At 47.8% G+C, this 13,064-nt stretch overlaps 2 protein-coding genes across 2 annotated transcripts; both read right to left on the minus strand.

The window, feature by feature from the left end:
• Positions 1–1,321: 1,321 nt before the first annotated feature.
• On the minus strand, positions 1,322–4,934 carry LOC122389556 (vegetative cell wall protein gp1-like). The gene is made up of 4 exons (XM_043381710.1): positions 4,803–4,934; positions 2,927–3,061; positions 2,111–2,203; positions 1,322–1,864 (listed from the first exon to the last, which is right to left on the minus strand). Exons 1-4 carry the CDS (start codon positions 4,900–4,902, stop codon positions 1,719–1,721), a joined length of 474 nt encoding a protein of 157 aa, XP_043237645.1. The 5' UTR covers positions 4,903–4,934; the 3' UTR covers positions 1,322–1,718.
• Positions 4,935–5,655: 721 nt separating this feature from the next.
• On the minus strand, positions 5,656–11,046 carry LOC122389558. Its single transcript, XM_043381711.1, has 5 exons — positions 10,855–11,046; positions 7,876–8,029; positions 7,648–7,719; positions 6,932–7,092; positions 5,656–6,525 (listed from the first exon to the last, which is right to left on the minus strand). Exons 1-5 carry the CDS (start codon positions 10,944–10,946, stop codon positions 6,405–6,407), a joined length of 600 nt encoding a protein of 199 aa, XP_043237646.1. The 5' UTR covers positions 10,947–11,046; the 3' UTR covers positions 5,656–6,404.
• Positions 11,047–13,064: the final 2,018 nt, after the last annotated feature.

A 13,064-nucleotide genomic window follows, 5' to 3' on the forward strand; every position in this document is an offset into this window, starting at 1 on the left:
AGCGATCCACGGAGGAATGGCTGCGATCACCAGAGCCCATGCGTCATTTTCCACTCACCGGCACACACAGGGCGCGGACACAAATTGCCCGGTCTGCATCAACGTGGAAAATTCATTTGTCAGCCAAGCATATTATCCACTGAATGATGCGTATTTGATAATCCAAATAGCCCATCGACCAGGATCAACTGGACAATAGGTGACAAGCCATCATAACGAAACCTGCATTATATATAGATCCGTATGTGCACTGTCATATTCAAATGCTCGTTGTTGACACATAGGTTATTACCGGTGTGGGCGTAATAGGTACCTTCCACGTTAACCAATTTGCCAGTCGCACATTAACAGCTGTATTTATCGTTCCACGTACGGAAATAAGCAGCTACGAAATTATTGTTGTTTGCATTTCATGCTCTTGTTAGATTCGTGTCTTTTCATTTTGGGTCTGTCGTTGTCAATGGCCCTCCTTGCTAACCAATGTTGCCTATTATCGTTCAGCACAACAAAAAGTAATGTCCATTGGGTATAAGTCTGGTATTATGACAACAAGCACAACAAATAGGCACCAACATTCACGTGACCTTTCTGTCGACAACACACGGGGGCAGTATAATATTCACAAAGGGGACGCACAGTGGTGTGGCGCGTGCATACATACATATCGGGGAATAGCTATCGCTTATATGCAAATCTATTTTAAGACCGCCCCACACTGGACCTCGCATGCGGGTTGCGAGTTTGCGGGTTTTTAGTTTGCGGGCATAATACTAATTCATAGAGTGATTAGACCGTTCCCTTATGGTAACTTCATGAATGCAGTGAAGCCGGTACACCTTCAGAAAATTACGCATAGCCGCAATACCAGCGCAACAAACCAAAATTCGACTCCAACGAAAAACCCGCAAACCTCGCAGAACTCGCAGACCTCGCAGCGAGGAAAATCGAAAGTTGACTCAAAATCAACTTTTGGAATGCGATGCAAGGTGTCTCGCAAGCTAAAACATGCAGACTCGCTTGTTAGATGGTAGTGTGGGTCACTCAGCTTAGATTGTATTATTTAATTTTGAAGAAACCCGAAAACCTAAAAACTCGCAACCCGCATGCGAGTTCCAGTGTGGGGCGGCCTTTAGCATCAGTTTGAGCTTGCTGTCGCAAATTGATCATCACAAACTTAGCTTTCACTAACACAGAGTAATTTGGATGTTTTTATGTCATTGAGTATGGTGACTCAATGAGTGATTTTTTCCTGCACAACAGTCGCAATAAGAAAACGGACCTTTATTAGGCAATAGGTATTGTCCGATTTTTCATTATTCCAATCACCGTGAACAAGTTTATGAAGCGCTGCCGTTTTATTCCAACATAACTTCTTTCATTTCGATATAAATTTGATTTATAGTTTTCATTGGTAACTGTTGTTAAAAATGTTACTCGGGTTTCCCTACACAACAGTCACAAGGTGGCAATGTTATTCTCGTAGCACAGTCCTATATCACATATGTAGTATTCCCCTTACAGCTGCAAGACGACGACACTCCTCCGCGATTTCCTCTTTTATGTAGCCACCACACCCAGGATATTGCCAATCACAGTTCACACTAAGACACTTGTCGATTTTCACTGAAGCTCCTCGACTGCCGACTGTTTCCCGGTCTGACCTGTCCTTATGCCGCCAGGCAGCTCATTCCCGAGTGGTCACCGATGCGCACCAGTGTCTACTTGCCGGCATTATTGCCCTCAAGGTCCTCCACCGACGTGTTGTCGGGGGGAGCCGACGGCGATGGTTGCTGCTGTACCGGTACTTGGTACAGGGCGGTACCGGGCGACGGCGACATCCCCGCCGGATATCCCATCATCATACCTGTGGCACATCGCAGTACATCGCTGAAACGATAAACGCAATACACATAGGTAGCGCGTGATGCTGTGAGCGTGTCTGGAGCTCAGGCAGTCCAACTTACCCTCACATTGCGATTGCACGCGTGAAACACTTCTCTTTTTCCTTCCTTCGCGCATTAGTTTCGCCGTTAATAGGAATGCACTGTCCAGAGTGCTGCTATAGAAGAAATGAAAACGTTAAGCTGAAGCATGCTCTTCTGAAACTCACCTCCGGCGGGTATCATGATTCCCTGCATTCCTGGCATCGGTGACTGCGCGACCAGCATCATTGGCGGGTTGGCAGGTGGTAGTGGCGAGTTAGCTGTGAAAGGCAGAGAGACTTCAACGCGCGGCCGACTAGGCGGTACTGGCGCATAGGCTGTGCCGCAGTACATGCCGGTACTGCGGCACAGTCGCGATACACTACAGCCGCGGTCGGTCCACGATACAGCGCGACAGAAGACGGTTCAAAGTCGGATCGTCCGCTGCATGTAGTGGTGCTTTGTCTCTTCTTACTAATACACCCAGAGGGGTCTGATCATTGACCTAAAATAAGTATAGGTCATACTAATTATAGGTCAATGGGTCTGATATTCTTTCAATAACGTGGCGTACCTATAGCTGCCTATCGACCAATTGTTGAAACAAAACCAAATGAATGAAATATAGGGAGATTGGCAGCGGTGGAAAAAGCTTTGCAATGCGTTTCAGTTTTAAGTGTACGTTTTTCCATAGTCAGAGTTGCCTCAAGGCTTGAGATGGCACGCTCATTTCGTGGGCGTCTGGACAGCAGATCATTAAAAGATTTAGCTGAATTTCCAAAAAGCGCTCAATGCTTACTAAGACACGAAATATACCCAATTTAAAAGTTTTAGGAACGGCCGAACTTTGCAATCCATTGAAAAAGTGAAGCAAGAGACATTTTAAAATGTTCAAAGCTTCGATCTTCACTGAATGTCTCCCTTTATTGTTGTAGCAGCGCCCGTTCACAGACACATAACTGCTCAGTGGCCGTTCGTGGCAGTGACACTGGTGTGAGCCTGACCTGGTTTGGGAGGCGGCGGCGGCTTGGGCTTGGGCTGCACGGAGGGCTCTCTTCTGTTTTGTTTCCAGCAATACCATCCGATGACGGCCAAGCCTCCGGCGACCACGGAGCACCCCAGTACGATCGCAACCACCGCTGAAAAACGTGACACAGTGTGCTTACTGTAAACCCGACCAGTCAGCACGATCGCGACCACTGCGCTGAAAACAATACGGCACACTGACTAACCGGACCATCGAGCACCCCAGCACGATCGCAACTACCGCTGAAAACAACACGGGACGCTGACTAATCAACCGGACTACCGAGCACCACAGCACGGTTGCATCTACCGCTGAAAAGAAAAACACAAGCACACTTATTAACCCGACCACCGCACACCCCAGCACGATCACGGAGCACCCAAGTACGATCGCAACCACCACTGAAAAAGCACGGCACACTTACGGCGTACAACGGCGGATACACCAACCCGTGACGTCAGACCCTGGCCCCAGACGGAGCACCTAGACATCCCTTGCGTGCTTGCTATTGATGCCAATGAATCGAACAGTGAATAGACATCACTATGTCACATTTCGTATGTGGTTCAGTTCCCGAGTGCTCTAATTTCTACCAGGATGACGCCCTTTGGTTCGACAGACGCACGAGCGAGCGTTATTTTGAACACGGGTTCGCTTGCGGCATGTAAGCGGGTAAACGAAACAATTACGAGAAACGCACTGTGACTCATCCACACATATCAAAAGTAGTCGCATCTTCAGTTGAAGAGAGGGAGCTATCTAATGCAGCAAACCGCTTGTCGTTCGGTTGAGTGGCAGCCGAAATATGAGGTATTAAAAAAGCATCACGGGGCGAGACGATTATGCTGAAATTTTGCTCACCCTATATGTATATTATCGCGTTCGCTTGCTGCGTTCGCTCGCACGTTAATTATTATGACCATTAGAGCTAGGTACATGCAGAATATTTACGCTTCATCAGGGCATACAGGCTGTGACGTGTCTATGGGCGATGAATCAAGTTTACGTCTCTAACCCGTGACTATTGTTGTGTATTTTTTTATGATACACAACAGCAGGCTTGTTACATTACGAGTATAGCATAAGAGTAGTAAAATCATCACACATTAACTGCAGATAGAAAGGCTAATTATTCAAAGACGCTTTATATGACGCAACTCTGCTAAAATGTAAACTAGCTCTATTCCACTGGTCTGCGTTCAGTCGCTATTTGATCCTCAATAGCTATCAGAATTTGATTGCTTTGGCGAGAAGCGCATTGTTTAGCTCTTCACGGCTACTCTTGCAATCCAGGATAGTGTAAATCATTGTCTTACATAAAGAATTTGCCTACATTTTGTGAGCGAATGGCCACAAGGTTAAACACTATCATCAGAAGAAGCTTAGCGAGAACAGGCGATATCCACGCAGTGGAACCGGTTCGTAGCGCTACAGGTGGTGAGTCTGACTGACGTGACTGCCGTCCCGCACGTTCACCCACTTCCGAGCGAATTTCCTTTTGTATACGACCTACCGGCCGGTACGCCATTGTGTCATGCAGTAGTTCTGATCATGAGTGTGCGTCTTCCAGTGAAAATGACAATGACAAGTAGCTACTGAATGCCGATCCTACCGAGTCTCCCAGTTGGGCGTTCCGGTTCCAAATTTTGAGCTGACAGCTGCTGATTCTATGACTGTCACCGTGGAGTGTCCAGGGATCCAGATATCCTGTCATTCCTCTGTCACTCAGAGAAGTGAACTAGGTCATTCCTCCATCAACCATAGGAGTAGCCCAGGCTACTCTTCACTCACTCAGGTCGTCCAGGGCATCCCTAACTCATTCAGCGCGGTGACCCAGGTCACTCCCAACTCACTCAGCACCCCTGTCGTGTCGCTCGCCGCCTCAGCCGAGTGGGGCAGACAGGAGAAGGCGACGAGCACCAGCGGCACAGGCGGCGGGGCTGCGGTGGCCATCCCGGCCCGGCCCAGGTCACCGGTCACAGGGCGTCCCGTTCGTCCACTGCAGCGACCTCCAGCAGCAGCGGCCCTCAGACGGTGCCGCTCCTCCACCGGCGCCTTGGTTACGGTGTCAACAGACAGGTAACCAAACAGCAGCCGATAGTTCGACCACGCCGCCGCAGCCCTGACGAGCTGCTTGTCGTGTCGATGCATTCACTCCGTAGGTGTGAGCCCCGCTGAATGGCCGTAGTCGGTCGCAGATCGAGCAGAAAAGAATGCACGCTAATGTGGCGTGCACTCGTGAAGTGGCGTGAAAAAGCTAGGAACTAGTGCATTTGCACGTGGGAGCTAGTGGGTCAATCGCCACTTAAAAGTAATATGGTGGCATGAAATTACCTTAATTCGAGGAAGTTGCCATAGAACTGCTAGAACATTGTTCCAACTTCAATGTTATTGCAGGTTGCTAGCATTTTGCGGTTGCAAAGTGGGTTGCACGCTGCGCTGTGTGTCAACTATTCAATTGTTTTAAAATGTACTTCGACTGCGGTGTTTTATTCAGGCGTTCTAATATTCATGAGCCATGCACCACGGAATTTCCGTCGGCTTTCTCTGAATTGTTTATCTATTTGTAAATCTTTCTTTTCAAGAAAAGTTCCTGGTATACATAGGTCTGGTATACATAGGTTCCTGGTATACAAGCAACCTTGTATGCAATAGATAGAAACGGCCCTGCATTTGCAATAAAATTGCACATTAACACATATATTTGCTCAGTACATATAATCGTAAACACACAACCACAGTGTGACAGACACACAGTGGTCATGGTGTAAGAAATACACAGTATCGTATTGCACATTCATAGCACTCCTATACATAGACAGCATTGGAGCTAAACAAAGTCCATGTCTAGTGCGCATCTTTTTGTAAACCAAGTGCGATGCATAATATGTAATTAATGTCTTGTTTGCTTAGAGTCTAAATAAAAAAAAACTGAGTGTGAAATGGCTCAGTTTGGTCATCTCAGAACTGACACGTGTGTATACAGTCTCGATTAAGTGATCATGTGACAACGTCCAATCCAACGCATTCTCACGTGATCTCACGTTGTTATTGTACAACAATAGCATATTCACACCGGTAGCAACGGTTTTTAAATATAGTGGCGAGCTTCCACTCCCAAACAGATCTTTCGATTATATTGAGACTAGCGAAGCTGATGATGAACATTCGAGCTCCAAACAATACATCGGCAAACATAACTCACGTATTACTTATTACATTACATACACCTCTCGCTGTCACCTTCATGACAAGTGCTTAATGTACACCAAATCTCCATCCTATTCTCTCTGCGTTCTCAGACAATCTTACAGAGCGGCTCCATCGCGTCTGAGAATCCAAATGAGTCGGGAGGTACCTTGTCCGACGACGGGCTGAAGTGCTGACTGCTGCTCACTGTTCAGTGCTCTCCTTTTGTCGGGATTGGTAGGTATTCATTGCCACCTTTGACCTTACTACCAATCGCGTACCGGAAACGGTATCGGCGCCCGGCCGAGCCAGGCGGGTCGACTCAGATCGGCGCCGGCTGGCGAGTCGTCCGACTCTGACTCCTCAGACTCCGAGTCGCCCGAAACACTGACGGAAAGTGAGAAAAACCGGTCACACAGAATGTGACAGAGCGTTCAAATCGGCAAGACACGGAGGCATCAAAACATGACAAAACCCAAGAAGTCCCCGTAGTTTGACATACATGGCATTTCAAAAATAGTTGATGACCGGTACCACATAGCAGACAATTTGTGTAACATCAAATACCTCCGTCGGATTTGTCCTGTTTCCCCTTAATAAATGTATGTGATGAGTGAAGCTAATGAGAAGCTGCTGCTGAGCCTCTAGCTAATGCGGAATGTTGTGAAATTTACCGGATGTCTGCCTCCGACTGCGCAGATGCCAACTAGCAGCTGAATCCCTCAGTGTGGACAATGTGGGCAATGGGCATTGGGCAAGGTGTCAACTATTGTGGAACTGCTGAGTAACTGACCGGATATCTGCCTCCGACTGAGCGGTGGGCGACTGGCAGCTGAATCCCTCGGTGTCGGGCAGACACTGCAGCTCGCCACAGCAGGCGGTGCTCCGCAGACCGGGCTCGCAGGACTCGGTCGGAGGCACGCACAGCTCCAGCGACTCCGAGTCGGGGATCGACTGAAACACACAAACAGGCATACAAACACTTCAGAGACTCCGAGACGGGGATCGAATGAAAAACATACACACAAACACAGCTGCAGAGACTCCGACTCGGGGATGGACTGAAACACAAACATGAAAATACAGCTACAGCGACTCCGAGTCGGGGATCGATTGAAACACACAAACACTGGCATCCAAACACCTCAGACTTCGACTCGGGTATCGACTGAAACACAGACATGCAGGCATCATTACAGACAAACACAGCTAACATAAAAACACAACTGCAGCGACCCCGACTCAGGGTGAACTGAAACACCAATAAACACAGGTGCGGACTGCAAAGTCAGACTTTGGGAAAGACAAACAAAGACATACAAAAAATAACATATAGCTGCATAGAACCCGACTCGGGGATGTACTGAAAAGCGCAACTCTACAAGGTAAATACAGGTGTCTAGACCGTTCAAGATCGTTATAGGGCCTCTTGATCACATTATTTTGCTATTGTGATGTACATACTTGTGAGTGCGTGACAAAAATCCGGCGATTGTTTACGTTCCATACCCGTTTGAAGGTGCCCGCGTATCTCTGGAACATCTGCGGAGTCCATCTATAATAGGGCCGGTCCTCATCGAACTGAAACACACGGCAGAGTGGTGTGGTGTCATCTTTACAGTCTTCGTTCGAAGGTATGCAACAATTATGGACCTTTCCGTCCTGATGCATCCCACGGTCATTTAGCCCTGCTGCACGCTAACACGCCCGTTTTCTGTCACTGCTGCGCTGACGCACCCGTTTTTTGACGATGCGTCTGTAGTAGTCGTTGAAGTAGTCAGGGCTCCGTCGGATACCGGTGAGGCCACTGAAGGCGCTGGAACACTGCACCAGAACGGCGGCGACCGCCAGCAGCAGGCAGACGTCGCACAGCTGGGCTCGACCCGACATCCTGTAACCAGTGCGTGGGTTCTGAGCATGGGAGGGACATGTGAGGGAACACCATCAAAACCCGAATCAATGAACTCTATATGTTGAGTGCTTACTGCTTTCATAAAGATTCATGTATGTTCATAACGAACAATAATTGTACATATGCGTCCAAAATGTACAGGTCTCGCGGGTTTTAGCGGTAGGTTTTGCACCTAGAAAATTTAGTGTACTTCAGGCTATCTCTTCGTCGTCTTAACCCGCGCCGGGCCGGGGGGTGTTTGAACACCCCCCTTGCGGTTTTTCGCAGATATCTCAAAAACGGCGGCGCTCCGCGCCGCCGTTTTTGGCACACCTGTTTGTGCATCTTTTCCGCACATGTTGTGAAAATTTCAGACCCAGGTCACCTTAGGTCAGGTCACCAGGTCACGCCAAGTGACCTCACCTCAGAAAAAATAAGAATGCTCGTCATATCTACACCGACTGAACGATTGCCTTGAAACTTTCAGCGATTGATTAGAGCAACACTATCTATAAAATGTATATCTCGGAATTTTGATATCGGTGACCTAAGGTCAGGTCAATTTTGCGGCCTCTCCATTATAAGTCAATGGGAGAAAATCGAAAAGCGTCTGTTTTGCATGAACGCTATTCTAGACACTCTCAAACATCGAGATGTAGGTAAAATAGACACACTGAACCAGAAAATGGCAACTGTGACCCCTCGTTATGTCCACGAGGTCATCTCAGGTCACGAACAGAATCTAACAGTTTTTCGATGATAACTTCTGATAGAGGAGCGCTAGAGCGCTGAAAACGCCATAGATGTGTTTGGCTCGACGTTGCGGATCGACTGATATGCAACATGACCTTTTCCGGTCAGGTCATGACCTTGACCTGAGGTCAAATTTTCAAGTTGACCTTTCAAGGTCAAATTATAGTTCATTCGACGCGTCTCGACGAGAGGAACACGATGCTGGCAAAAGTAATGTCATAGCTCTTTTGAGTCAAAAGTTATTGCCGAAAAAACGTTTTTCGTAAAACCGGCTATTTTTGGAGTTTTTGCCCTCTGGAGGCTAAACTGTTGACCTGAGGTCAAATCTGAGAACATTATTCAGAGAGGTCTGTAAAAGGGCTATCGAATGCGCTTTTTTGCGGCGCTGTAGCTCTATCGGTTCCCGAGATAGCCGTTGGCAGTTTCCAAAATGTTGAAATAGTCAACATTTTACCTTTGGTGACCTCTGGTGACCTGACCTTTGACCTGACCCAAAAAATGGCCGAAGTGTTTTCGTCCTTATTTTTGACGTTCTTTCGATTGTCGCTTACCGCGTGTCGCTACGTGGCCCAGGAGCCGAGTTAGAAGGGGGGGTGTTCAAACACCCCCCCGCGGCCCGGCGCGGAATCTCAGAGCACCGGCCCGGCGCGGGTTAAGCTTTTAAGTGTTGAAGATGCGATCGACTTGTTGGTTCACAAGCCGGCCATGATCGTCTAAAATGGCTTCATCGTAGATCGATTAGTTTCTGAGATATAACCGGAAATGTAAAAGTGCAAAACCTACCGTTTAATCTCGCGAGAGCCGTACGTACGCGGGGAGGCTCGTTTTTAAAGAGTCCATTTAATCACTCCCATGACGAGTTTCTGGACCGGGGGTTTATGAATTATGCGTTGTTAAAGAAGCGAGATGACCGGCATTTACTGATGACACTTCGTCAATAATGCTTGATCAATACGAAGTTGCATATAAGAATGTATTCCGTAGAACTGCTTTTGTGTAAAAATGTAGGTACCTTTGTCATTTACGACGGTTAGAATAAGGATATAACTATGCAATGCATCTGCCTTCGCATAAACCCGTTTCCGTTTGATAAGTTTTCAATTGATGGCTTTGGCAGTAAGGACCAGTAAGGACTAATATCGATGAACTTGCCACAACTTATAAGTTATAACACGCGTTGATTGAAAAGGAAAGCTTTACAGAATCTTCTCTCGTTTTGACACGAACCATTTCATACACTCCGCTGCATCAATTTTATGTAATGTGGTATCAAAAATGCGCTTTGCGTGACATTAAACTAAAATTGTCATGGCTAGTCGAACATGGCAGAAAATAATTTGGCTCATCATAACAATTTCAGTAATATGTAACACTTGCCCTCCTGACATTCAGGCTTCAGTGCCAATTTAAACAGGCTTGGTAACTCACGCATGAATGTTAAACAGGACTTCCCTGAACGCTTTTTAATATGCTTCCTCTCACAAGCTATTTGACTCTAAAAGAAGACGCAGCGGACACATGTTCCTGTTCATGAATCCATTTGCATTCCAACATGAGTCTGAGTTGTAATTGTGTGCCGCTTTTCATCGCACTGCCGTTGCATGTGTGCGGTCTATTCATAACGCACGTGATCATGATGGGGCCGATCGTGCGTGTCTAATGCGTCAGTTAAACACTCGGTAGTTGAATGGATGAGCCTCTGTCTATTCTTCATCGTCTACGGGCTATCGTCACGTATGTTGACTTAAGCCAAACTATTGCGATGTAGGCATGCTTATGGGGTACGGAATGTTAACAAAGCACATTTGCTTTCAATGTACACATGTACAATATATTTTTAGCTCTAGTGCAGCACAGTTCAATCGATTGTGACGTCAGTAGGTGCATGTTTGACTACAAGTTCACAAATAAAAAGCGTCATGCTAGAATGTTGACCTTTTACTTCCGCAGCATCACGCAACCACGGAGTTTGCAAATGCCTCAAATGGTTTGTTAGTTTCCTAGAGTCCGTCCAGCCAGAACTATAGATGGACCATAAGCGAGGAAGGCCATGCTGAAATCCCCGGACCCACCTGATGGTGCTGTGAAGAGGGGCGGCCAGCCGCGGGGAGAGACTCGCAGTCGGCGAGATGCGATCGGCGACTGACCGAGGACGCTGCGGCATCCACCAGGTCACCGTCGGCCAGAGAGCTGCGCAGGGGAGGCGCGGCCACCCACTCCCGCGCTAGACACCCACGCCCCACCAGTCACACACCCAGTGGACACCAACTGTCCACGCCGGACACCCACGCTCCGCGCCCGAGACCAGTGGACAGTGGACACCCACGCACCCTCGACGGACACCCAGTGAACACCAACTGTCCACGCCGGACACCCACGCTCCGCGCCGGACGCCCACTCTCCGCGACTGTTGATCTCGAGCGCTACGCAGTACTAATATCCAACGGGGGTATTTAGGCTTCAACAAAAAGATAATGACGTATGATCGACACCGGGCCATCGTGCGAATTTGTTATTGCAGTCGGATACAAAACGGATAGCTCGTGCTAAGTTTCAAGGCAACCGGACATTAATTTACTCGTATTGACGTCAACTGGTAACCCGTACTAGTAGTTAATACTAGAACACGCATGCAATCGAACAATTATGTACTTCACTTCAGTTGGAGCATTTTGATCTTGTCACTCATGTGGCAAATGAAGAAGTTAACAGTATCAGTTTGTTCATTTCAATATGATTGGTGATCTTTCTGTATATGAGGCTCCCATTTCTATTCTGCTAGCTATTCAAAAAGTAGGTAAATTGGATGGTCCCAAAGTTTGATGATAATAGTAAGCTCGTTCACACTGCTAGTTAGTATACCTGGTCAACATAACAGCTCCAACTTTTCATAGTTCCCGGAAAGGCTTCATGAACGGTTCACATGTGGACGCTTACGAAACTTTTTATCCAGCAGCTCAAGCAACAGGTAGGTCAGTTCTGCATCGTTTTAATAAACTTCACTGCACAGTCACTTTTTATCCTTTGGGCTTCAAGCTATACGGACTTATACCGACTTATAGCATGTCTGCGTTGCTACGCCCTGCGTTGTTTTCACACCAGATGGCCTGTTCCGGTTGATAAGAAACTTGGCGGCTGTTTTGTCCCAAAATAGCCGCGTGACGACGTCGTCCTTTTGAGCCGAATTGACCCAACGGGAGCACGGGTGAAATCGCTCACGTGACTGCTGTGCCACCGTGTACCTACGTCACAAGACTGGCGCCGGAGGCTGTGGAAAACAGCTCCGGATGAGAGTCACGTCTGGCAGGTGGACGGAGGTAGTTAAGTGGGTGGAAATGGGCGCCCGGGGAGGAACGAAGGGCTGGCGGTCGTTACCGGTGGAGCTGGGGCGGACAGGGGATCGATATCGAAGAGCCGGTAGAGATAATTTAGAATGATGGTCGTCCGTTTAGCGTCCATTTATGGATCGTTTGTGGCTACTTATACGGGATGTGCATTTGATAGCTGCGGGCATTCCGAGAATCAGGTTCAGTGCTTGCGCACAACCCCATCGCCCTCCTCCCGTCCATCGGCATACAATTCTCAGCAGGCATCTACTGACCGCGCGAAGTGAGTTGGCTTGGGTAATGCTGTACAGCATAGCTTCCAGGCGGCACTAGTAGCGCCATCTATGGTCAGGTATTAAAGTGACTCTTCTCACCCTCAGCCGCAGTGAGTCAGCAATGTGTAATACGGTACAGCATATCTTCCAGGCGTTAACTAGCGCCATCTATGGGCAGGGGTTTAAGTAGCCTTTCTCACCGTAAAAGAATTAGCCTGACGCCTGTAGAGTGTAGATAGCAAAATGAATTCAATCTAAAGGCTGCAAGTCTGTGACAACTAACAGACAATGAGCTTTCCATTGATGCCATGAGTTAGAAAAACAAGCTGTTGATAAGACCCCTATATAGGAAGCTTTTTTATTAAGGCAACTCATTTTCTCGATAATTGTCCTGGGGGTGCTATTGACACTTATTATTGTCACACCGGTAGCTGGCTGATATGACCAGCATTATACAGCAGCCAATACGGACACGGTAGCAAGTATCCAAGTGGCCGCCCGTCCCGTCCCTAATCGATCGTCGCAACAGGCGCAACAGCACGGCCGCAATGCCGAGTCGACGGTGGTAAAAACACGAATTAGGCCCACCACTGTCTGTGAGGCTGTCGGTGGACATACAGCGAAATAACTCCGTAAATGCAGCCTAATTGGCGGCAAAACCAATGCTCGGGTGTTGAGCCG

This window comes from Amphibalanus amphitrite, unplaced genomic scaffold (genome assembly GCF_019059575.1).
Source record: "Amphibalanus amphitrite isolate SeventyFive unplaced genomic scaffold, NRLGWU_Aamphi_draft 000362F_arrow, whole genome shotgun sequence".
Classification (NCBI taxonomy): Eukaryota; Metazoa; Arthropoda; class Thecostraca; order Balanomorpha; family Balanidae; genus Amphibalanus; species Amphibalanus amphitrite.